The sequence below is a fragment of the Cygnus atratus genome, chromosome 1 (genome assembly GCF_013377495.2).
Source record: "Cygnus atratus isolate AKBS03 ecotype Queensland, Australia chromosome 1, CAtr_DNAZoo_HiC_assembly, whole genome shotgun sequence".
NCBI lineage: Eukaryota > Metazoa > Chordata > Aves > Anseriformes > Anatidae > Cygnus > Cygnus atratus.
This window is the reverse complement of record NC_066362.1, coordinates 186562055-186588835: the sequence shown is the minus strand read 5'-3', so window position 1 is coordinate 186588835 and position 26781 is coordinate 186562055. Positions and strand designations below refer to the sequence as shown.

Genomic DNA, 26781 nt, shown 5'->3' with positions numbered 1-26781 from the left:
GCTGGGGAGGGACTCTTTGTCGGGGGTAGAGTGACAGGACAAGGATTAATGGCTTTAAACTAAAAGAGGGTAGATTTAGATTAGATATTAGGAAAAAAATCTTCCCTCAGAGTGTGGTGATGCCCTGGCACAGGTTGCCCAGAGAAGCTGTGGATGCCCCATCCCTGGAGGTGTTCAAAGCCAGGCTGGATGGGGCTTTGGGCAACCTGGTGTGGTGGGAGGTGTCCCTGCCCATGGCAGGGGGTTGGAACTGGGGGGTCTTTAAGGTCCCTTCCAACCCAAACCATTCTGGGATTCTGTAATTCCCCACCTCAGCCTTCTCTCACCATTATCTCTCTCCATATCCCTATGGTGTTGTCTTCAATATTCTTGGTCCTCACTTCTAAATGTTGTCTTCATCAGCTTTCTCCTAGTTTCCTATGTTTACTGCCGTAACCACTAATGATGTCCTACCAACCTATTTCCAGAGCTGGCAGTCCTCTTGAAACAAACAAACAAACAAAACAGAACAAAAAACACCGGCAAACAACAACAACAAAAACATATGTCTTGAGGTCCTCTGTGCTATCTTTTCCAGATCTTATCCTCAGACTGTTTTCTATTCAGCTTAAGTTAAATATTTGTTTGACATATTTCTCATGGTATGCTTCTCAGCAGGCATTTTCAGTGCTTCATAAAAGATGGATAATACACAGTTCACTTAAGGATTCTCCTGCTCAGTGACATACATAGTAGTGTTACTACCATTATCTCCCTTCAGATGCAGTAAATGTAACAGAAATTTTTCTCAGTACTTTGGCTCTGTTTTTCATTCTCTTGTCTTACTCCATGAATCTCCATCTTCACAGCAAACTGTGCTTGCCAAGTGAAAGAAAGATTTCACTGTGGAAATCCAAGGAAAGCACTATGTATCTCCTAGGCAGGGCAGCCAACCTCCATGAAGTAGGGAATCATCAGGTCCTAAGAGTTAAGAACACAAAGCTGCTTATATATGTTTCTCATCTTAGAAAAAAATTATTGCTGCAGCACCAGCAGCAAAGAAATACTGTCTCTACTCAGAAGTACACAACCTTAAGGTCTTGCTTGCCACATGCAAGTAAAAAGCAGATACTGGAGTCAGTGAAGTTGTAACCTGGTGTGAAAATTTGGCTTTCTGGGTTTCATACTGTGGCCTCACTGCATTACTTAAACTCCCATAAGCATAACAGTCAGACAGCAACAGTGGTAATAATTACCCCAAAACTGAAACTCAAAGTGCCTGGTGACCAGAGTTATTATCCAAACAGCAAACCCAGGCTGATGAGTGAATCAGCACAGCCAGCAGTAGATGCAAGCCCTGCAGACCACCCAGATGCTGCTGCAGTCGTATCCCTTCACCCAGTGGCCATCTCCAGCCCCTGCATTTTTCTCTCCTCCCACAGCAGGTGCATGCTTCACTTGTGGTGGTTTTACTTGGGTGGGCAGCCGAGCTCCACCACAACCGCTCTCTCACTCCCTCTCCTCAAAGAGGAATGGAGAGAAAATACGATGAAAAGGGCTCAAGGGTTGAGATAAGGACGAGGAGATCACACAGTAATTATCCTTACGGGCAAAACAGACTCAGCATATGGAGATAGTAAGATTTATTAGCTATTACTAACAATCTAGAGAAGTGAGAAACAAAGGAAAGAAACCAAAAGCACCTTCCCCCCCACCCGCCCTCTTCCACCTCCTCCCCCCGAGCGGCGCAGTGGAACGGGGGAACGGGGGTTATGGTCAGTCTATAGCGCTTCTTCTCCACCGCTCCTTCTCAGTCACTCTCATCCCTTGTGCTGTGGGGTCCCTCCCACGGGATGCAGTCCTTGCTGAACTGATCCGGCGTGGGCTGCCCACAGGCAGCAGCTCTTCAAGAACTGCTCCAGATATGGGTCCATACCACGGGGTCCATCCCTCAGGAGCAAACTGCTCCAACCTGGGTCCCCCACGGGCAGCAGCTCCTGCCAGGTCACCTGCTCCTGCGTGGGCTCCTCTCCACGGGCTACAGCTCCAGCCCGGAATCTGCTCCGGCAGGGGTCTTCCACAGGCCGCAGCCTCCGTCGGTGCAGGTCCACCTGCTCCACCGTGGTCTCCTCCACGGGCTGCAGGGTGGAACCCTGCTCCACCGTGGTACTCCATGGGCTGCAGGGGGACAGCCTGCTTCACCATGGTCCTCACCACAGGCCGCAGGGGACTTCTGCTCCAGTGCCTGGAGCACCTCTCCCCCTCCTTCTTCACTGACCTTGGTGCCTGCAAGGCTGTTCCTCACTCCTCTCACTCTCCCAGCTGCTGTGTGGTGCAGCGTTTTTTGTTTGTTTGTTTTGTTTTGTTTTTGTTTTGTCTTAAATATGCTCTCACAGAGGCACAAACAACATCACTTATTGGCTCAGCTCTGGTCAGCAGTGGGGCTCTTACCAAACATGGGGCAGCTTCTAGATCCTTCTCACAGAAGCCACCCCTATGGCCCCCTGCTACCAAAACCTTGCCACGTAAACCCACTACAACTACATAACTTTACTGTGCTCTAGATGTTCAGCTTCCCCAACAGCTTCTACATCTGACTGCTCTTACCTCCTGTGCTCTCCTCGTGTGTGCCTCCTCCGCAGCTATGCCAAGCCGTGTTACATTGGCATCTTGCAGTGCCACCTCTGGGACCTAGGGAAGGGGAGAAAGAAAGTGAGGGAAGGGGTCTGGCACTGATCCTTGCTTGTTTTCCCCAGCACTCTGCTCCTTGCTTGTCTTGTCCCCTAAGGTTTCCAGGGAATTTGGAATCATATCCATTTGATATCCACAGAATTTGGTGCAATTTGAGTCTTTTTACATTACAGTGCCCAGTACAATAAGGGTCTGCCTCTAGCTAAAGCCTCTGGCCCTTGCCATAATATGAGCAGTGCACGTTAATTATAAAAATAACCATGTTGCTAATTAGAGGAACACTGAGAAGGTATACCTGCTTGCCTGGAGCTGTTATTGTGGCAGTGATTTTATCACAGGCTTTGTGCTAATATGACTGCACGCACATTTGGAAAGTTATGTTTGCAATTAAGATTTTCATTGCTTGTGTCACTGTTTGCACCCATGGTGAGCATAATTATAGGCTGCCTACAGACTTTTTATGTACTTTATTTAATGTTCTGTCTCACATGTAAAGACTTGTAACAAAGACCAGTCCCTGTCAAACACCTCATCAATCTCAGCTGTGTTTTTTGGCCAGAAGAAAGCTGAGTGTAGGGCAGAGATGCCTTTGGCAATGGAGGAGGCTGGTCCACTATGCTCAGGCATTGGGATGGGACTGGGAGCCCTGGGGTTTAATCCTTCCAATGATGGTCTAATCCTCCCTCTGTGATGCTGGCAAATCGCCCTGGCAATACTGTGAGAGCCCCATTTGCTTTGTACATATGGGAACTGGGAGGATGAATTCACTCATATGTGCTGGCCTTCCCAGCATGAAAATAAACAGAGAGTACACACAAAACTAAATACAAAATTTGTTCATATGCACAGTTCTGTAGGCTCTCTTATTGTTATGTGTATAGACATCACAGCAAAAAAAGAAAGGATGCATGCACGTTTATTTATAACTATACGTACAGTTCTGTGCTATTTATATAAATACATATATACAGGCAAATATACATACACAAAGTTAGGGGCTATATGCATTGTAGGTTTACAGTCAATTCTTCACAATATCTTTAAGTATCCTACTTTAGGTATGTGCCTGTGTGCATTGCAGTACTATACCAATCCTCTGAATCATCAGTTAATTTAAACACAGGAAAAAGGATTCCCGATTGCCCCTTGCCCATGTTCATGGCTGCTTAAGGGACATCAGAACAGGATGACAAGGACTGCTGGTAAAGTGGGAACCTATTTTTTTGCAGGAAGTGGTAGGTGTGAACAGGGTGTCACGTCAGAGCCAGGCTCAGTCACTACCCATCATCTGAGCCCACTTCCTGAGTGCCAGATCCATGGTCGTGAAGTTGTACTCTCCAGTTGGCCTCCTGGGAGTTTCACATCCATCCTTCATCTTGGTGAAGGTATACTTTGAAGTACTTGGTGGAGTGGGACATGTAATATCCAGCTGGCTATGCTCTCACTGGAGAATTCAACCTGATCTTTTGCCAATTAAATCAATTTATTTGATAAATATGCTATTTATTTTTTTTTATTTGGAATATATCCTGTAGAACATGTTAAAAAAGGGTAGGAAAAATATATTGTGTGTATGTACACTACTTATGTGTTCAATGTATTACCATGATTTAAAATACAAGGCGTATATACAGAACTCAAAGTAACAGCTTTCAGATTTTCTGATTATAGTTAAATATCTCATTGTTGGAAGAAGTCTACCGATTAGCTTGTGAATGGAGAAAAAAAAAAAAAAGATGAAGAAGAAGAAAATAAATTGATTTGAACCTGATCTTGGAAGGAATTGGGGTCTACTTCTGACTAGGATAGAAAACTCATAATAATAAATTATCTCACAAGATTTCTATTGTTTATTTTCTGTTGGGTATAAAACAAGCAGGCTCTTTACTGATGTTTTTATAGTAGTCATTTGGTAACTAATTTTGGGCTAAACAGTTAATCTTCAGATTTAAATCTCTGTTGAGATGATGTTTTAAGGCATTGGGGACTGGAAACATTTAGAACTCTGATTAAATGATTTATTGCTTATCCTCTACTTAATAGAGCCTATGGACTGATATATAAAGACCATTATGGAATTTAAATGAATAATGTGCTTCATTTGGGGATCTTAGTAAACTATACAAAAATAGCTAATTAAACCCTACCTCTCCCAATTTAATTTGGATAGCTGCAAAATGCTGTAATTGTTTGAACAGTAAATAGGAATTGTATCATGCCTGTTTTAGAGGAAAGCATTGATTCTATCAGTGTAGAAAAAAATTTATGCCCTTGGGGCCTTTTTACGATTAAAATAGGTTGTTTATAGACAAGCAGCTCCCCTGGGCCATCTAAGAAAATGTAGATGTCCTCCTTGGGTTTTAATTACCCAGGATCTTTACCCTGTGAGATGCCAACTACATTTTGTTGTTTCCACTGAAGTCAATAAGTGTTGGAGTACTCAGTGCCTTGTAAAACATTTCCCATTAAGTAACGTGTTGAGTGCTACTATTTTGATGTTGTCAAATGTAACTTTAACATCCCCGTTGCTAATTTTATAGACAACAAGGAACACCTGTCTTCGTGGAGCTTATCTGAATTTTCATAGAATCATAGAATCATCTAGGTTGGAAAAGACCTTCCAGATCATCAAGTCCTACCGTCAGCCTGACCTATCAAATCCCACACTAAACCAGGTCCCTTAGTGCCACAATTTCTGTTTCCAATGAGGGATCAGAACAACAGTTTATATGTAAGGTGGGTTTTAACTAACAGCCCGGGTTTCCCCAGGCTCTGTTGGTCTCTGTCTTATCCACACACCTCTCCTTACGTGTTCTAGGTCATCAAATACAGTCCCTTCCCATTGTGAACAAACAAGTTCAATAATCTCTTCCCTAAAATGATAAATTTTAGCTTAAAAGTAGTTATCTTTTCCTCTGCACCTGAGTGAAGACTGCTTCAGAACCTCTTGCAACTCAAAGACCTGTATTTCCAAGTTCACATCCTTTTATTCTTATGTACCTGTGTTTTGACCTTAAAGTACTTCTCCATCTCCTAGCATTCATCTCCATGGTGTGTTTATAGAAAACTATCATATTTAAGCTTTACCACTGTCTTGTTAGGCAGAAGCAGATATGTGTACTTACTTGGCACCCCACAGTGGTACAAGCTGGATAGCCCCAAAACTTGGGTGATCAGGGCTGTGTTTAGTTCTAGATGACCTCTCACTGGGGCTTTCCATAAAGCGTTTAAACTTCTCTCTTCTCTCTTTCCTACAGCCTAGGCTTATATTCGCTTTATTCAGAGCTGTATCATAGACATATTTCACAGTCATCCTTTGACTGAATAAGCAGCACAGTCCTTTCCTTTTGCTGTTACTCCCAGCTGATGAGTCTCCATCTTCCATTCAAAATTCCCGTTAATTGTGCCTAAGATTATGACCTTGGACTTGAGTGTTTTATTTTTCTTCTTGTGTCCACTACCTTCACCCTAAATATCATCCAGCTTGACAAGCATGGTGTTTTGACTCTCCCCTTGACAGATACATACTATTATTTTGCTGTGGTAGTTAAACGGCTTCCAGTCAGGATTTTGTCTGAAAAAGATCCAAATCACAGACGTGGCAAAAGAAGAAGTTCCTGCAGTGAGGATGAAATGATTTTACTCTGTGGAAAGTCTCTTTTTACCTCTACTCTGTAGCTGTTCAGTAGCCAGCCAAATTAATTTCCATGTGCTGTAAAGAAAAATTAGATCTTGGACGTTGAGTGAGACCTAAAATTTATTTTTCACATTTACTTTTCCATGATGTTCTGAAACTTCATTTAAAACCCTGGCCAAATCAAGAAAAAGCAGGAATGAGAAGCTAAAGCAAACTGGGAAGTTACCTGAGCACTTAAATGGGATTTAATGCAAAGTTTCACTGGACATTCTTGCTACTGGCTCCTACTATTTTCCTGATCACTTCATGTATTGCCAGTCACAGTAGAAGTAAAATTAAGCAAAAAATGCCTACCCAGAGAGGCGCTGTTGTGAGCCATGGTAGCATTGCAGCCTTCCTACAAGAAGACAGAGCTGCTTCATTCTCTGAATCACAGAATCATTAAGGTTGGAAAAGACCTCCAAGACCTCTGGTCCAACCATCCCCCTACCACCAATGTCACCCACTAAACCATGTCCCTAAGCACCACGTCCAACCTTTCCTTGAACACCCCCAGGGACGGTGACGCCGCCACCTCCCTGGGCAACCCGTCCCAATGCCTGACTGCTCTTTCTGAGAAGAAATGTCTCCTCATTTCCAACCTGAACCTCCCCTGGTGCAACTTGGGGCCATTCCCTCTAGTCCTACCACTAGTTATCTGTGAGAAGAGGCCGACCCCCAGCTCCCCACACCTTCCTTTCAGGTAGTTGCAGAGAGCAATGAGGTCTCCCCTGAGCCTCCTCTTCTCCAGACTAAACAACCCCAGTGCCCTCAGCGGCTCCTCACAGGACTTGTGCTCCAGGCCCCTCACCAGCTCCGTAGCCCTGCTCTGGACACGCTCCAGGGCATCGCTGCCCAGCCTCAGTGCTTCTGTCCCGCTTATGCAACCGATCGCGAATATCCACATTTTCTCTGGGGGAGGAAATAAGTAAATAAATAAATAAATAACCCTCTGAGCGTTACAAAACTCCCCGCGCACATTGCAGAGGGCTGTGCTTTTGCAGTCCCCGGCAGCGCCGCAGAGCTCCGGCGGGCAGCGGGCGTCCTCGGGATTTAAATCAACGACTGGGGGACGAGTCCTTGCTTCGGGGGCGGGTGTGGGGTGGGGATATGGGGTCGCAGGGGACGGGCACGGAGCTCGGCGAGCCGCGGGCGGCGGAGGCAGAGCCGGGCGGGATGCGCCGAGCCCCGGGGGCGTCTGGCTGGGGTGCGGAGCAGGAGGGAGATCGGCATGAGGAAGACCCGCCTTTCGCCGGGAGCCCGGGCTCCCCGTCGGACCGCAGCGCTGCCAACTTGCCCGACCTTCCCCACCTCGCCTCCCCCGGCCCTGCCCGCGGGTCCCGCAGCGCTCCCGGGGCTCCCCCAGAGCCGGAGCATCGCCCCCAGGCCGGGGGGCGGCTCCTGTCGCCATGGGCCACTGCTGCTCCGCCGGCTTTCCCTGCTCCCGGGGCCAGGACGGGACGGTAACCGTGTCCTCTTCTTCCCCTTGAGGGGGGCGGTGGGGAAGGGGCGATGCTCGCCCCACAGGGGGCTGCGGGGTTTGGGGGCATCGCCTGGCCCAGCGCTCCCAGGGGAAGCTCGGGGGGGGATGGCACAGAGAGGAGGGTTGGGTGAGGATGGGTCCTGCCCAGCAGCCGGTTGGGTTTTGGGGGGGTTTCGGCCGGTTTTCATAACCCTGTGGAGCACGAGTGAGGAAAGAAACTTGCAGAGTTCGAGTTTGAAGCCTCTGGTTTACCTCTCTGCTGCTCCTCCTTTCTGGCGCATTGGAAATCCCATGCAGAAGTGAAAGGGGGGCAAAAGTGCATGTTTTCGTATGCCATTTCTTATTTATGAGTCTAAACCAAGCAAATGCCCAGGCATCAAACGGGTCGGGTAGCAAACATCAGCACGGAGGTAAGGGCATAGCTACAGGTAGCAGGAGAGCAGCCTGTGCGGGAGCACAACGCCAACATACAGCTTTCATGCGATTTTTCTGGGCATTTGCCTGGCGTTTAAGTGCCTACAGAAGACAGAGAGAATGAGCATATGCATTTAATTTGCTTAATAGAAAATATTTTGGCAGAAACACATCCTGGTGCAGTATATTTTGTTAGTTTGGCTTTTGAAAGTATTCACATACGCAGTCTAATTAAAAGCTGACATTGTCTCCTGCTTACCTAATAACGTGTTTAGCTTGGGATATGCTGTTAACCAGGTTAAGGAAAAGGTATGGCTTAATATAAAACTTGTTAGAGTACATATGTAGGTGATCAGCTCTGCCTGTAAGCTTTACCAAAAGTAAATTACGGGGGAGGATTACCCGATACACGGCATGACTGAAACAGCACCCTTTTTGGAAGGATGGCAGCAATCATAGTGAACATCAGCCTCAGTGGGAGCCAGTTATTGTTTCTACGAGTATCTACTGAGATATTTATTGACACAAGAGAATTCCCAATGTATATGCTTTTCTTCCCATTGATAATATACAGCCTGTCCCCAGGGAACTCTGAATAAAGCACGGCAGTGACTAAGCAACACCTACAGGTCAGTCTTTTTTTTTTTTTTTTTTTTTTAATATTTGAAAGTGCTGGATACACACAAGTCATTCTGAAGGAGCAGTTTTAATAACAAGTGCCAGAGAGCATCTGCATGCAGTTCATTTTCTGGGCGGTATTGTAGGGAACTAGGAAATGTTTGTGGACATACTGTACCTATATTTGGACCTAGAATATAGCACACTGCAAGTGTGTTAGTTAGCAGGGAGGAGAAATGTGTCGATTTGGAGATGTAAACCCAAGCTACGTGAACTTCCTAGCTGCAGGTCGACTTCCTACTTGGGTCAGGGCAATTCTCTGATCCTCCCAGCCTAATCTGTGTCATTTGTGAAATAGACCTACTATTGCTTACCTATTGTCAAAAAAGTATGTGGAGGTTTAATTAATTAGCATTTCTAATGAATTAGTGTCTCTGGGGCAGTTTGCAGTTTTCAGGGGAATCTCGAAGGCAAATCTCAGCTCTGCCTCCCTATCCCACAGTTATTCCTGGTCCAAAGCAAAGCCTTGACCTTGCTGATATATCCTTAACATCTCCTGATGTCCTCCTGTCTAGCTGTCAGCTGGGGCTCCATGCAGCTGAAGTGTTCCTCACTACTTTCCTTTTAACTCTGTTCAGACAGCACCAGCATCTTGCACATCCTCAGGCATCCTTTACAAAATGAACTTCCCAATTCCTCACGGTTATCCCTAAATCTTGCATGTTTTCTTCTGAATTACCCTGCTAAGTTATGGCCGCTGTCATTTAATTGGAGAAATTCCTCCTCCCTGCCTACCTGCCAGTTTTCCTGGAGCTGCTTGGATGCTGCACCAATGGAAGTCCTAGCTCCGTCTGTCCCCAGGGAGTTTTGAATTGAATCGAGAATACACAAGCACCATCTTCAGTGTCTGTTTCATTTGCTGAAATGTAGTCCATTGCTTAGTCTTTCACAGGAGAAATATTGGGAGGTCTGTGTGCTTTAAAGTTTATGACAGGAAAGAGTTCTTACTGAGGCTTTTATTCAACAGAGCATTAGTCTAAGCACAGAGCAAACACATCATTCTACCTATTCTGTTCTATTTTTCTTCCTGGCTGAGGAGCTGGGACATATTCCAGACACAAGACTTAACCGCTGTGTTATAGAGTGAAATATGAGGAATAAGTTTTTCTTCATCTCCATCATGAGCGTGATTTTATTTTATGAAAAGTACTTCAGTGTCAGAGTCATTTCTTGGGATGCAGCCAATGGAAGACCTTTCTCATAGGTCTTCCAAGCAATAATTAAATCCATCATTCATTAAAAGTACCCCAAAACTGAAAGCAACATCTTGCTTTGTGCAAAAATCAGTCTTGCTTTCACATTTTTTGGGGAAAAAAAAAATCCTGAGTCAGATCACATCAATATTTTCTTGCCTGCTATTTAACTGCTGCAGTGAAAAATTTAATATTTGCACAATCTTCTGATCGTGTCTGTGGCCTTTTCAGCCATTGGAAACAGCTGTGTCAGTAGAGTGGTAGCTGAGTCTTTTTAAACATAAGTTGGATTTGGCCCTCAGTCGCTCTGAGCGACTCAAATCCTACTTTGGAGCTCCGTAGAGATGCTGAGCCTGTTAGGCACAAAGCTCGTGGGAGGGCGGAAAGGGTCCTGCCTGCTCTACTTTCTCTTTCAAATACTCTGTTGGGAGAGATATTAGTGAAGATTGATTCATTGAATGGGATAGCCTGTTAATTTTGTTTCTTGCACATTTATTTTGGCAGACTTTACCTTGCGTGCTTGTGAATTTCCTAATTGATTTGATGTTTTGACAGCAGACCCCTGTGAATCTCTGCATTGGACCTGATAGCTTTTCGTTTTCGCATCAGATCCCGTTTTGCTCTACTGTAACATTTGGTTTCCTAAGCACTGGCATTCCCAGTACCCTGGCTGTGCTGGAGCGCTGGTGATGTGCAGAGTCCCACTGATGATAACAAGGAGAGGCTTTTTCATTTCCTATTAGCGTTGCATTGACACCGGTCCCAGGAACACATGCAGTCCAAACCGATCACTTTGCACTGACAAAGCAGGTTATAGTACCAGAAAATGCCAAGGATTTGTAAGTGTACATCCAGGAAACCACAAGGCTGATACAAAGATTAGCCAAAACTACACCTTGCCTCTTGAGATAGCACGAGAGACAGCCCCAGCATGGTAGGAGCCCCACTGTTCCAGTGGGGTGCTGCCCATGCTGAGGATGAGTTATGGGACAGCATCTTAAAGCTGGCACCATGGTGACTCTCCACTCCTCTGGAGAGCATCCTCAAAGGTAGGACAAACCTTATCTAAGATTACGTAAAAAGAGGAGTCTGTAGTATTTCTTATGTGGGAGCAAAATTTTAACAACTTCTTTTTTTTTTAACTAGGATGTCTTTTATTATTTTTTTAACTTACTTTTTGTTTTCTCTGTATAAGTAGAACAATATCAATCCCATTCAGTTCTGCTCATCTGTAGGTGCTGGCAAGGATTTATACGGGGCTCTCTTGCCCTAAATTGTTTTAAATTCTGGGAGCAGGTAACCTGAGTGGATGTTTCCCATCTGCAAGTCCTGTATGCAGTACATCCCGGTGCACATGCCTTCAAGGGCACCCGTCCTGGCAGTCTGTCAAGAACACTTCCTAAAATGACTTCAGTGAGCTAGCCAGACAGCATGGGCAGATGCAGTGATATTCTCCAAAAGGGGAAACGTTATCTCTGCAAGATTGCTGTTTTAGGAGTCTGTGCAAGGGGCTACGATTTTTAACATACCAGGCTATTTTTAGCTGGATCTTTTTATTTCTTTGTGGTTTTTTTTTTTAACTACAGGAATAAATAATTAAATAAATAATAAAAACCACTGCATTTTATTCTGAGCCTAATGCAGTCTGGAGACTCTGCAGTCCTGGCACACGATGCCCTGTGCATTAGTCAGCAGTGTATGGAGCTGCTCGGAGAAGCCCAGTGCTGCTCGTCTGGCTTCTTCTCATACCTGAGTAAGAAAGACATCCACGTAGCCTGGTGCTCCTCAGGCACCCAGGACTCTCTGGTCAGCTCTGCTGATTGTTTGGTTTACAGCAAAATTTTCTGGTAAGTGAGGTCCTTGGAACTGGTAGAAATTATCCCAAAAAGGACACTGTGTAAGAGATTACTTTGAATTCCAGATTAGAATTTCCTGGTATTACCAAAACCAAAGCAGTTCTGTATTTCCCTTAACAGCATTAAAGTTAAATGCAGGAAAAAAATAACGAGAAACATTAGGCTCTGAAAACATTTTTTCCACTTTCATTAGATTATTATTGGTCTTGTTTGCTTATTACTGAAAGATTTACTTTCTAGGAGTCGATTTAATTCCATTTGCTACTACACTGCCTTGTCTCTTGAATGTGATTTTTTCTGTGGTACCCTTTGAAGATTCTCAGCCTTTTCTAACCTGGGACATGTTTATAGCAGCCTGATCTAGTTTTCCTAATCACCAGGGACATGGCCAGAAGGATGGTTTCCTTTGCCTTCTTCCTAACAGGAGTCAGGATACTTCCCAACTTCAAGTGCCTTTACGCTTGTACCAGTAAGCTGGGATTTACTGCATTAAACCAAACTCCCATAGATTTTCCCGAGGCTTTTCTTTGTCAGTTTGCACAACACTCGTGAAATGTCTACTGCCAAAGCCCTTGCATTTTGGAAGTAAAACCTTAGCATTGTTAATGTAATTATGTTTTATTTTTCCTTTGTCCAGCTCATGTTTTAATTCGTTGAGTATTCAGATATCTTTCGAGACAGGTCAAGGAAAGGAGCTCTTGTTCTTTCCAGACAACAAAATATCAGAAGTAAATGTGGAAATACGCATGAGCATCAGGCCATTAGTGGTGTCCGTATATGTAGGGTATGCCCACCGTGTCTCGAATGGTGTAAGTAGAGTAATCTACTCTGCAAATTCAACTGCGTGAGCATGTTACTATGTTACTGTATTACTATGGTAAATGCAGGCACAAATAGATGGAAGATCTAACAGACCTACTAATACCATCTTGTACACACAGTCCAACCATGAATGGTTCACAGATTGAACAAATGCAAATATCTTTTTAGACACATAGGAGTAATCCGTGTATTCTGTGCTGTCATGTGCACATGAGCGTGTGTATTTGTACAGAACAAAGGTATTTGTGGCTAATGAGCGGTGGCTCCTAAACTTGATTTATAAACTGAAGGAGTTCATTATAATCCTCCCTACCCGCCCTGCCACCCCAAAAGAAATCTGAGGAATAAATCTAATCTGCTTTGCTGAATGAACTTGTGAAAGTGCTTATCTGGGATATACCTGGGGACTATATATATTTTTTCTCTCTTCTCTTCCTTAAACAGAAAGAAAATGCCCTTGTGAAAATAAACAATTTAGGAGTGGAGATTGCAAAGATCAGGGATGAAGTTGGTAAGTAGCACAAGCAAAGTAACAATAAAAGCATAAGTAACAATAAAAGTGAGAAAACACAGCGTGATGAGAAGGGGGAGCTTGGGACCGCTGCGCACGGTGACTGGGAACACGTCGCTTACTTGTGTTTGTATGTTTCGTAGCCCAGTTACAAATCGAAGGACAGCAAGCTCAAAACTTGAGTATTAAAATCTCTGAAGCCTCTGCCCAGTTTAAAGACAGCAAATGCAATGTGTCACATTCAGTATGTGTATTCCCTGTGTCTCCACATGTGCCACATTTCTGTTCGGTTTCTGATCAAGGCAGGAGAGACAGGGATAGGGTAAAGACATCGCAACTCTTGGAAGAAAAGGTGAGCTTTTGTGCTGGGTTCAGCCAAAAAAATGAGTTGTTTTTGGCTGAAATCTCCCAAGAACAGGTAAGATGTTGGGGTCATCTACCCCAGGGCAAATGGAGAGGAGACAGGACACCTGGAGGGAGGATGGTCAGGGCAGGGGACACCTCCACTACCAACGCGAGGTGCAACCACTGCTGGATCTCTGAGCAGGACCTCTCAGCTTTCCCTGCCTGTGGGACCCAGGAGCTGGGTCAGGCACTGAGCAGGGATTGTGCCATGTGGCAGGAGGCTGGGCTGGTTAGCACAGAGTGGTTCAGGCCAACCCCCTGTTGGGGGGACATGGCTGTAGATCCTTTCTGGCAGGTAGGGCTATGCTTTGCCTTCACTTTGCACATGGCAAGCCACCACAGAAGAGCTGAGCACAGCCCTTTTCTGATGCTCCACAGCTTGTGCTGCCTGCTCTGCCCCTCTGAAATGTTTAGGCTGGTTCTCATTTCACAGAGCTTTATTGTCCCCTTGGCCAAAGGATACTGTGGCAATAGAAAAATAACTTTTCCAGTTATACCTTCCTATCTGCCTTCATCCTTCCCCTACATCACCACAGCTCTCACAGAAGAGCTGCTTCCACTGGTGCTTTCTTTGGCCAGGGCACATCCAAAACTCTCCGTTGAATACCCACTTCTCATTTGAAAGCCCTACCTCTTTTAGCAGGCTGGGATTGCTTATGTTCTCCATCCATCGGGTTTCCAGCAGGGAGCAGAGAGTTGGTCTGCTCCAGAACTTTCGACTGGTGGCAGCATGGGGAGGAAAGAGAGTGCTGGAGATGAAGGGCTCTGCTTCCATTTACACCACCAGCTGATGTGAACACAAATCATTGGCGGTTTTGCTGGAGAACTTTGCCAGGGTTATAACTCTCTGCCTCTTTTGGGGTCACGGAGCAGCGTATTCACTAACAGGAGATCACTGTACTGCCTGCCCTTGCCATTGCTCTTGTGCATGCAGCATTAGATATCTTCTCTGCGTAAAACCAAGTCCAAATGGAATATATGGAGACAGTTTTGATAGGAACCCCAAATATTTCAGAAAAACAGCCTGTGGTTTCAGCTGATCTGTACTGCTTTAGAAGGGAGGTAAGCCAAAGATATGTGTGGGCTTTCTCACTGGTCCTGTGGGGATGTGTGCTGGAGAGGAGCCCCCTGCTCCTGAACAAACCTCCACTCCAGGAGGCAGCGAGATGTTGAGTAAAGGCGACTGGGATGGCTGGTAAGCCATCAGAGGTAGTCATCTCCATACAACTCTGATACAGAAGATGTACAGGTAGAAGGAATCATGGAATCATGGAATCGTAGAATCCCAGAATGGTTTGGGTTGGAAGGGACCTTAAAGCCCACCCAGTTCCAACCCCCTGCCATGGGCAGGGACACCTCCCACCAGACCAGGTTGCCCAAAGCCCCATCCAGCCTGGCCTTGAGCACCTCCAGGGATGGGGCAGCCACAGCTTCTCTGGGCAACCTGTGCCAGGGCTTCACCACCCTCAGAGTAAAGAATTTCCTCCTTATATCTAACCTAACCTTACCCTCTTTTAGTTTAAAACCATTCCTCTTTGTCCCACCACTCCACTCCCTGACAAAGAGTCCCTCCCCAGCTTTTCTGTAGGCCCCCTTTAGGTACTGTAGGGCCGCTGTAATGTCTCCCCAGAGCCTTTTCTTCTCCAGGCTGAACAACCCCAACTCCCTCGGCCTGTCTTTGTAACATGCAGTGGAAGAGTACATGTTTTAAGCAAACAGAAATCCTGCACAGGTTCAGTCCAGGGGAGGTTTGAGGCAGTATTGTGGTCTTACCTTTTCTTCTGTTTTTCAGAATACTTGTTGAAATTTTCTTGGGTCTTTTTTGGTGATTTTAAAGAAAGATTGGCAGGATATTCTGCAATTATGACTCAAAATGTGAGCACACGCAGGTGTTGCACTCTGCAGAAATTCATCAGTAGTGCACTTCCTGGTATGTATCAGTACATATGGAAGGTGAACAAATATGGACCTTAGTGTAAATCAAAAAATGCTGGACAGCCTGCTTTCCTTTGGAAGAAAATTATAAAATGTTGTGAAACAAACCATGTTTTAAATCTACGAGCAAGGTGAGGTGGCCAATGCCATGCACATGGGAGCAGTTCTTGTAAGTGCAGCTCTTTACTGTCTGTAAAGCAGTGCAAGTTTTGGGTGCTAGTGGAGACGTGTAACCCACCTGCATAACAGAAGGGTTGTGTTGTTCTCATCATCAGATGAGCCTGTATGATGTACAGTATTTTACCCGTTCTGACAAGCTTTATGCACATAAAGAACAAAACAGTCATTTACTTGACAACAGCAATCACAAGCAATTCGAGGTAAAAATTTAGGAAAAATGTAGAGTGAACCAGCTACTTGATTATTTTCACAATGAAGTTGTAGTTCTGACTTGTCTCAGTCACTTTGATAAGTAGTCTCTCATTCATTTAAAAACAATCAGCCCAGATGAACAGCATGGGCGTTGGTCAGAAATTCCGGATTTCTCATGTGTACGTTCACCATGTAAGACTCACAGACGCAAATGTCTGAATGAATCAGTAAAACTAGGCTAGACTAGTCAGGGTTGGTACAGATGGTTGGTCCAATGTTTAGTTGTTTAGACAATAGCTCTAATTCAGAATTATTATTTAGGGGCTGAATGTGCCTTGCATTGAAAGCACATAGTGTCTCATGGCTTCAACAGAAACTGATTTCAGGATTCTGGTATACAAAGCAATGAAACCATGAGATATAATCCACTGTTCAGAAGAGTCAGAGTGCATTTTTAAGGAAATTTTGCTTGGTAGATAAAATCATTGCTTAAGCAATAACAGTGATGGAGCTTGTGTGTGAGGATCCTTCTTACCTAGCTTCAGATGGGGTAAAGTTGGATGTCTGCTGTAGGTTGGTCCTCAAGGTTCCCCATAGAGCCAATGAAGAGAGAAAAACACCCACTGAGGGTGGTCCAGCTCTGGCAGGCTGATGTCTAGAAGTGTCCCCCTAATCACAATTATTCACCTAATTTTAAATGTCTGCATGTGAGCAAGGTGTCAAAGCCCATCTTAGGCAGCAGAGATTGAGGTCACATATGGGTGACCGGTGCTGTCTGAGACGCCCTAGGGAATCTGAGACATCCACGTGTATAAAATCCAGCCTATAGAGACCTGTACCCTTCTGGACCCAGGCAGGATATTTAGATTCGGATAACACCATCCACCTTTACCTCTAGCACAGCTGTGAAGTAACACACCTCACATGAAACCAGTATGCAGTGAAATAGAAAAGTGCCTCTCCCTTCTCAGCCTGGAGCGGAATGTGTGCGTCTACAGCTCCATAAGCGCTGAGGGACTTGTTATTTTATGCAATAAGATTTCCTCACGTATTTTGCTAGAAATAACAAGGCTAGAAAAACACTACAAGCAATTGTTCTATACTCAAGATGCCCATCTTTATAAATTATAAATATAAATACTTTTCAGCTGCAGCACTGAGACTCCTGGAATAAAGAGGTTTTGAACACCTTCTGTTTCCCCTCAAACTAATGGAAATTAAATGCCAGAATTACGTGTTCCTTTGCTGTCAGACAAATGACACGTGAAGTGAGTTGAGAGAGGTCTGGAGACGCATAAATGCCTGGATGAATGGAAGACAATCAGATGTAGAGTTTAAAACCTGTACTGTCTGAATCTGCAAGAGTTTGAAAGCACATGCGCCAGCTCCCTCTGGATGTGCCTCCTGATCAGAGAAGACAGCCTGAGCAAGGGCTCTGTGATTTGTCTTGACCCTGTGGCTAAGGGTCAGAAGTAAGAATACAGCCTGCATGGTTTGCTCTCACTTTAGGATGAAGAGCCCATTTCTCATGTCAGAAGTAGCCGGTCCCGGTACGCATGACATCAGCCCCCCAGTTCCCATGGGGCTTACCCTGCGGAATGCAAAGAGGCTGGGCTGCAGCTCAGGCTGGCTTTGTGCAGGAGGATCAGTCCATTAGTGACATCTCCCTTTCCCTCACCTTCCCAGCCTGGCCTGAAGTGGGTTTTGCTCATCTGTTGTGCAGTGTAATGAGGCAGGGAAACGATCAGCTCAGGGAGCAGGGAGGCAATGGCAGCTGCTCTCATGTAACCCAGCACGGCTGCAATCCTGGGAAATGCCATTTTCTGTTAGAGTCATTTCCAGCATGTAAGCAGCAATTGAAATACCTACAGAGAAGGAAAAAGAAAACCAGGCTGTTAACTCTTCTCAACAGCAGCTGATAGCAGCTGCATTCTGCTTGTCTTGTGCCTTTCCTTCCATGCTAGTATTGCATAGATATAACTTTTCTTAGTGACTTTTTTTTTTTTCCACAAAAGGAACTCAGTTTTACAGTATCCATATCCTGATGTTTTAAAATGAAATTCAACATTTTCCAGCAAAATTAGTGGGTCTTCTGTTCAGGCCTCCTTGCTGGAGGTGATTCAGTCTGGTTAAAAGCTGGCTCCAGCATGGCAGGCTCTCCCATGCCATTATCTGCTCCCAAGACAGATAAGGGAATCACAGACCTTGTGGTTGTCTGCATGAAAGTCTCCCTCTGCTGGGTCCCAGCAGACCCAGACCCAAGGGACCATCCCCTGTCTAAGAAGGTTCAGTATTTCCTCTCCAGCTCACACACAAGGTCTAGGTCTGGGAGACAGTGGTAGGGAACACTCCTTCTGGTTAAAGGCATTTTATATTCAACATAGGGCAAATTTCCTGGGAAATTGCCTCATTACCTGCCTCCATTAGCATTTTGGGGTAAATGACACACAGACACACTTTTCCCACTTTGCTCTTCCCTCCACTTTACGTCTATATCAGGGTTTGATTTGCAAGGTGTGAACACTTTCGTGTTTCAGGTTACGGAAAGCCTTTCAGGTCCTGGAAAGTGTTTCAGATTGACTTTCTTTTGGTTGGAACATGCCACTTCATTGCCTGCCCTCCCTTGTGCACTGGGTAATCTCATTAGAGAGGCTGCAGAGAGACAGGTTTCATTACAGCTCCAATTTACAGCCTGAGTAAGTTTCAATTATTCTGAATCCAGAACTGCAGGCTTTACCCTTTGTCCTCCAGCTCCGTGGTAGCTTTGCACACCAAGGAAAACTGGTAAAGCAAAAGAAAGAGAGAGGGTGTACAGCTACAATCCAAATGGCCAAGAGACAGGCCATTTCAGCTAATAACTATATACATTACAGCTGTTCCAGTTCAGGTATGAGGCAGGTGGGAAAGATTTCTACATACCATTGCTGCTGTGCTAAGCTCACTGGTTCAGCCTCGCTTTCTCCCTTTCTGTAAGAAGGGGGAGCCTGAAAGGGGCGCAGCATCCATTTTAATGCTCCAGAAAATGTCGGGATCAGAACAGGACCACATCAGTGATATCTGTCTAGACATACTGAGCACGTTTGGGTATTACTGGCCACTAAGTGAGGAAGCAGAGCTGAAAACAAGATGAAAAATAGCTGTGTGGGAAAGGGTATGGTTAGCTTGGGTACCCAAAGTAGCTTACATGGATACATCTAATATAAGCTGTGGTCGCAGCAGTAGGCAACTTAGACAAATGGTTGCTCTCCTGTAAAAGTGAGCTTAATCATAGAACGTCCTGAGTTGGAACGGACCTACAAGGACCATTGAGTCCAACTCATGGCTCCACACAGGACCACCCAAAAACCAAATCATGTGTCTGAGAGCACTGTCCAAACATTTTTTGAACTCCAGCAGGTTCGGTGCCGTGCCCACTGCCCTGGGGAGCCTGTCCCAGTGCCTGACCACCCTCTGGGTGCAGAACCTTTCCCTAACCCCCAGCCTGACCCTCCCCTGTCCCAGCTCCATGCCATTCCCTCGGGTCCTGTCCCTGTCCCCAGAGAGCAGAGCTCAGCACCTGCCCCTCCGCTCCCCTCGTGAGGGAGCTGCAGGCCGCCATGAGGCCTCCCCTCAGCCTGCTCTGCTCTGAGCTGAGCAAACCAAGGGGTTTCAGCTGCTCCTCATACATCTTCCCCTCTGGACCCTTCATCACCACTGTAGCCCTCCTTTGGACACTCTCTAATAGTTTTATGCCCTTTTTATACTGTGGTACCCAAAACTACACACAGTACTTGAGGTGAGGCTGCACCATTGCAGAGTAAATCTTAGTCTGATGCCATAGAAAAAGACAGGAAAACGTGTTTGTTTGTTTTTTCCTGCAAACCTTAAACATAATGAGGCAGTCATAGGATAAATACACTTTTTAAATATTCAGAAGTTGCCTACCCAGAGAGACAGCTGCTTCCAGTACACCAATTTACAAAGCCATACATGTCTATGCAGGGCACGTGCATTTTGAAAGGCAAGGGAAGTATGAGTGGGTGATGGTGTATTTGAAAGCTCACTGTTTTTCTAAACCAGCTATGGGTCTAAACCAGAAAATAAATAAATAAATAAATAAAAGTCTAGCAGTGCCATTTAAAACATATCTTTTTCTCTAGTGTTGTTCTGAACATTATGGTCATGATGATTTTAATCACATCTTACTTGTTGGACCTTTGCAAATGAGCAGACTTGCTCTCTAAATGCAGTCTGTCTGAACTTGCCCAACTTGTATCAGCCCTTCAATATCTGAATTGATTACAGCCATTCAGTGGCAAAGTAAAAAGCTGAGGAGCGCTCTGTAGCACTGCTATCCTGGGACTCAGGGAACGATATAGGGGAGGGAAAAAACGGGGAAACAAGCTGAACATGCCTGACATGATGGAACTGCTGGAGTTGCACCTCCGGAAACAAGTTGTAGACACTCTTGTGCGTTTAGAGACATGGTCACTGGGTTAGTTCACAAGAGTAAAAAATTCGCACTTTCTGACTGTCTTTCCTGGGTGCTCTCTGATTTCATGAAGCACACGAGATAGTGGTTTGAATATAAAAATGTTTACAAGGATGCATTAATGGTTTTAAGAGGTTCTTGATGGAGCTGGTATAAGAGACAGGCCTATGGGGTAAGAAAATTCTAACACACAGAAAATGGGATGCATGAGATACATCTTCTTTCAGTCAAGTGGCCAATGATACTCCCCGGATAATGTGCACAAAATGCTCCGAGAACCCGGGGTTTTTCTGCTTCCCAATATGTCAATGCGCATGGGGCTGTGGCCAAGGCTATGTCTTGAGAGGATGAGATAAGGAAAATCTTGTAACACAGATGAAAGGCTTTGTGTCAAGTGATTGTCTCACTTGCCATTTCTGGCATCCAAGACTAAGTAGAAGCCCCAGAGACTTGATTTACAAATCCAAGACTGTGCTGGCCAGGAGAGCATATCCCTGCAGAGGGATGGAAGTCCATGGAGTTTCCTGCTGTTTATTATTATCATTATTATATTTAACCAGACCCCAGGTTTGCATGGGCTTTTGCAGGACTCTGCCAGTGCCTCTGTTTAAACAAATGCTTGTGTGTATGTGTGTTGGAGGGAGGGAGGCAGAGAAGGGTCTGTGAGAGCCTGCTTATGACCGGTGTTCATGGGAGACCCAGTGCTGGTGAGAACCACTGTGCTCAGCGCTGCACAGAGCTGGTGCCACCACTCACTGACTGTATGGTCTGGTGTCCTCAGCCCTCAACACGGCGAGATGGAAGAAACTACAAAGCGAGAAGGAGGAGCTGGAGAGGCGCTTCGAGGAGGAGGCGAGGAAGCTTCACTGGCAGCAGCGGGAGGAGCTGCAGGTGCTGGAGCAGCGGCTGCGGGGGGAGTACAGCGCCAAGATGGAGAGCCTGCAGGAGCAGCACAGGCTGCAGCTGGAGCGGGTCAGGTCCCAGCATCAGCACCAGGTCAGTTCCAACCTGTCTGCTTTTGAAAAGCAGACCGTGCCAATACTGAGTTCAGGTAATGAAACTCATTGCTGATCTCCAGCATGAAGATACTGGTAACAAACTGATGACTAGAAGAATGTATTCTAGACTATCTTTTCTGCATTTCCTCTTTATTATTTAATGGTATTTTCAATGGTATTTCAACATAGTAACGTGTTACATTGCCATACCTTTTCTTTACATGCTTCCATATGTTTTACAGCTAACACAAATATTAAGACTAGCTCTACTCCCCACACATACTTGCTCCCCATTCCACCTATTCTAGTCAATTCTTATGAAACCAATGGTTGACCAAGAGTCTGCTACACAGAGGTAAGGCCAATAGAGCCCTGCCCCTTATTATTTCAAATGCTGGTGGTGGTATAGTGAAGTTATGGGACCCATGTAACACATAGCGTAAATATCAAGTGGGTGAGACACTCCAGGTGTCAAGATTTCTGCTCCAACATTCAATCTAATGTCTTAGATGGTAAACACCAAGCATTTTTCCTGCTTTGCTTTCTGTATGTAGGTAGGAAGGAATGCTCCCACATACAGTTACTTTAGTTGTATTTTTAATGGCTGAAGTGAATGGTAATCATAACTCACCTATGGGCAACTCTCACAGTGACTGAATGCCCTGCTGTGGTTTATGCTAATAATGCCTGCAGCTGGTCTTTTCTCATGTTTTGCATTGTACTCTGTGAACATTGGTTACCATTCTGATTTTTCCAGATGCAACTCTTAGCCACTGCTCAGCACCACGGCACACGAGGGTTTTTCTTACCTGAGTATTTGTGGCATTTAGGTACACTCTGCAATCCGTACCATAAAGCTGTGACATGCCACAGACTCCACTGCTATGGGCACGGCACCCAGCAAAGCCCAGTCATCTGCAATGCACGAGCCCAGCCAGCAGCCCCCATGCTTGCAAGCATCATTCTCACCAGCCCCATGGCAGCTGGAGGCGGAGAGTGAATTTTTCCCTCTCTGAGGCCATGTAAATTGTCAGCAGCACTCTGTAGTGCAGATGTGGTCCGTGAGATGGACAGATGTGAGTGAAGGTCGAGGAGAAGGCTTTATGTCCACAGGATCTGTGGGCATGCCCCATGCTGTTCCCCCCACCAAGGATGGTGACAGGGCTTGCTGTGGGCTTGGAAGCGAACCATCTGTATCAGCTGAGCCTGTGCCCAAGCTAATTTAGTGGGTTTAAGAGGTAAAGGCTGGTGCATCACCGTGCTGCTGTAGCTGAAGCTCCTTCAGGAGCCAGGGCTACTCTGCACTGAGCTCAAGGGAGGGGAAAGCATCAAGCTGGGGCACAGCAGAGACTGCAGCCCAGGGCCTTTAAGCTCAGGCATTTGTAAAAAAGGGAGATGACACAATTTACTCCCTGTACTTGATGTACTGTAAAACTCCTGGGATGGGAGCACAAATAGAAACCAAGATGATGACAGTTTTATGTCACTGGTGCCGTGGCTGCCTGGTGCTAGATTTACTGCGTAATGCCAATGATACAGCAGGGCAGGCCAAAGCACAGTCACACAGACACACAGACACACAGACAGACACACAGCATCCCAGCCCGTGTCCCTGCTGCCCCAGGTGCCCCCGTGAAAGCAGAGGGGACAGGAGCGCTGTGTGCATCTGGGCTCTGTGCAGCAGAGCTGTGTTACGGGCTCCTTTGTAGATTTCCCTCAAAAAGGAGCTGTCAGCAAAACCTCCCCAGAGCTCCCACCCCAAGATGCTGGCTGGGTTCTTGTTTGTTTGCTTTGCCATCAATGGACTCATAACCTTTGACAGCTGATTCCAGCAAATGTCTTTTTTGAGGATGTTTCTTCTTCTTTCTCCTGTGCAAGGTTTTGGGTTGATTCCTCTGTGGGGGAGTCTGAAGCACTCTCTCTGGATTTTATCCATTTTAATTGCTGTGCCTGTGAGTCGCTATCGATTTGCAGAGCTTGTAGAGTGCAACACAAAGGCTTTGTGTAACTGGGCTCTTCTGTCCTGGACGAACTACCTTTCTCTGTTACTGCATTGATTTTTAAAGATGTGTTAGAAGGTGCTGTAAAATAGCTCTTTGTGCCCTAAACTAGAGTTTTCAAAATCTTTTTTATAAGTGTGTAGCATCGGTGCTGAGCCACGTCTCTTGGTTCTCATTTCAGTTTATAATAGATGGTTTTCTTGCAAAACCCCTCAAATTTTCTGCCTTAGTTTCTGATATGAAGGAGGAGTGGTGTTCCCGTAAGATTCATCTTTTTTTTTCCCCTTCACTGTGAAGGTGTGCCAGTTTGTCTTTCAAGAGATGCTAGCTTTAGCTGCAAGCTTTGCCCCTCCTGGATCATCAGGCATTAGCATTTGTGAATGAATTTGTTCTGCAAGTTATTTTTTTTGCCTCTGCTCCTCTTTGAAGTGTTCCTGTAAGCTCCCAGGAACACAAGGATGGATGGTGATTTTTTTCCCCTCAGGCTGATTCCTGGAAGTGTGGGTTACACAAGTCACAGTAGGGCTTGTCTATCAGTGTGCTCATTTTTCTAATGTTCTCATCTATTGTAGTTCTATTAATCACCACACTGAAGCAATAGACACATTTTTCCCTTTGAGAGGCAAATGTTCTCCCTCCTCCAGTCCTTTAGTTTGCTCCACAACTCTTTGTTCCCAGAATTACAGGAGATAATCCAAACATTTCTCTCCACTGCTTTGAAACCACTGTTGTGGATACCCTGGTATCTCTGTCTTTTCAATCCATGGTTCCTCCAGCACCTCACGAGGAGTTTTAGTAATTTTTTCCTCCTAATTCACACTCAGCTACACCCATCTGGTGTTCGCCTCTCTCTGGTTGAAGAGGCTGACAGGGCTGGTTGGAAAGCTGCTCACCTGCAGCACTTCTTGGCCTTGCTGCCCTTGAAGAGGATAAGGAGAATTGTGCTAGCCTAGGAACCAAGTTGCCTGAGGAGTAAGGATCCCTAGAAGCTGCAAACCCAGAGGGTTTGTAATCTGTGGTTCTTCATCCCCTGCTCCACTCGCAGAGCCGACCCTCTGGAGAGGAGAAGCCCCTGGCTCTGAGCATAACAAAACACACGAGTCTGCTCAAGGGACCGGAGTCGTTCAGCCCTGGTGCTGATCACTGGCCAGGTGTGCCAATGCATCCCAGTTGTCCTCTGCCCTCCTTGCAACTGAGGCCAAAATTGGAAACATAAATCTGTGCTTCTGGATGGCCAGAGTTTCTCACTCGAGCTGCTCAGCTCAAACTGTTTTGTTGTCCTGACTATTGAACTTCTACCCCTAGAGCCATCTCTTGATTTAAGTTTATCAATCCTTAAAAATCCCAGCTAAGCTTCTTTTTATAGCCAGGAGATGCTGTGACACAGTGTTTCAGTGAGTTGATCAAGCCTATAGAGTAAGTTAGTGGCAGAGCTGGAATGAGATACAAGGGATCTGCTTCCAGGTGCCAAGCAGACTGTTTGCTATGAAAAACTGCAGGCAGGGTGTCACGCTGGAAGATTAAAGGGAGTCATTTGGTATGGGAATATAAAACATACGGAAGACAGAAAAATCCCTGGAGTCCATCTGAAAACTGCAACCTATTTAATTGGCTTTATAGATAAATAACCTGCCAAGGATGGTGGCAGAGAAAGGAGACCCCTTCACCTTCCGAAGGCGTCGGAGCTGAGCATAATCGTTCCTATGGGGTGCTGCTGAGCTGAGGAGCAATTAGTGCAGGAAAAAAGACTTAAGCAAGGGCAAGGTGAAGAACGTGGCAAGGCTCATGAGGCATGCAGACATCCTAAACGAGGATGTTGTGCTCGGGGAGAAGTCAAGTGAGAGTTCATATCCCGTTAGCAGCCCGTTGAGTGATCTATCCTCCCCTTGCCCTGCTCTTCCATGCAACACATCAGCAAGATGAACCCCACGTTGTTTTGTGAACAGTTCTCCACCGCCGAGTTGCCTCCCATGGTATTATGAAAATGAGTTTGTATCATTTTAAATTTCATGTTCAGTGCCTGTTTTTCATTCTAAGAGAATGCCTTCTCCAATCTGATTGGAAACGGTGCTTCTGTTGGGTAATCTAACACGTGTTTGACAGTTAAATGCAGGGAAATAACATTTATTCCAGTCAAGATGCGCTTGGCTGAGTGTCTACCATTATTTAACATAACAGTGGACAAAAAAAAAAAGCTGTCTAAAGTGAAGTGGCTTTGTAATGAACAGCTGTTTCTTTGTAAAAGTAGAACAGCTTGACTCTCTGCATTGCCAGATATCACAGATAATGTCTTCAGTATCGGGAATAAGACCACTGCGATTACAAAACCTGTAAAAGCAAATCAGGTCATCCATGGGTAGCTCTCAAAAGCTGCTCTGGAGGTTACCTGAAACCCTAAGGAACTAGAGGTGAACTTCAAGGCTTTCTTGAAGTCATTTCCCTCTTTTCAGAGCTGGAAGTCCCATTTGGTTTCCTCTTGGACAGCTGCTGACTAAAACAAAACCTGAGAGCGAAGTCTGAGCCTTGGATCCTGGGTCATCTGAGCTGCTTCAAGAGTAGCTTACTCCCAGCCTCACTTCTGGATCTCTGTCTGCAGGATGAATCCTCTCTAGAAAGATCACCACAAGCAGTGTGGAGGTGACCCCAGGCGGGCCGTGTTTGTTTTGCCACCTGGACATGGCTGCCAAGTGGTGCTGCTGCAGGGCTGAGCTTGGGGTGAGCCTCATAGTCAGCACACACTGCAAGGCCACTGCCAGTTGTTTGCAGGGACCAATCAGAAATTGTGATTATTTTTATATTTTTCTCCAGTCTATAAAACATTTTCTTTCCTGTGAACTGCAGAGCTGGACTGGGGCTAGGAGAAGGCTGCAGGTGGGATGCACGGGGGTTTTACTGGTACTGGAGCACCCCTGTGAGTGTGGGGTCTTCCTCATACACTCAGAATTTAAAGTTCTTGGTCTTGTATGTGTATTTTTCCGCTATCACCTCTAGTCTATCAAAAATATGAGCTTGTGCAGTTTGACGGGAGGACTTGAAAAATAAAAGCACACTTCTATGAGCCACTTCATACTTCATTTGCCTTTGTGGGTGTCTAACCACTGGCTTAACCTTGATCGCAGCCTCTGACTGCATTTTCTTTAGTGATACAAATCAGAACACCATAACTAGGGATCTCACTCTGCCTTTAGCCAAGTCCTGTAACAAAGAGCATCACGGAGAAGTCCCAAACCCATCGGGCCACAGGAGCACAGGCTGCCCACAGCAGACAACTGCATCCACTGCTCCTGTGGTGCTTGC

At 45.6% G+C, this 26781-nt stretch overlaps 1 protein-coding gene across 1 annotated transcript in view; it reads left to right on the top strand.

Annotated features, from left to right (window-relative positions):
* MTUS2 (microtubule associated scaffold protein 2) overlaps positions 1–26781 on the top strand; it is a 177572-nt gene that overhangs the window by 140605 nt on the left and 10186 nt on the right. Inside the window, exons 7-8 of the mRNA XM_035542552.2 lie at positions 13237–13303; positions 21268–21482. Of these exons, the coding sequence (XP_035398445.1) occupies positions 13237–13303; positions 21268–21482 (282 nt within the window). The remainder of the gene's footprint in view (positions 1–13236; positions 13304–21267; positions 21483–26781) is intronic.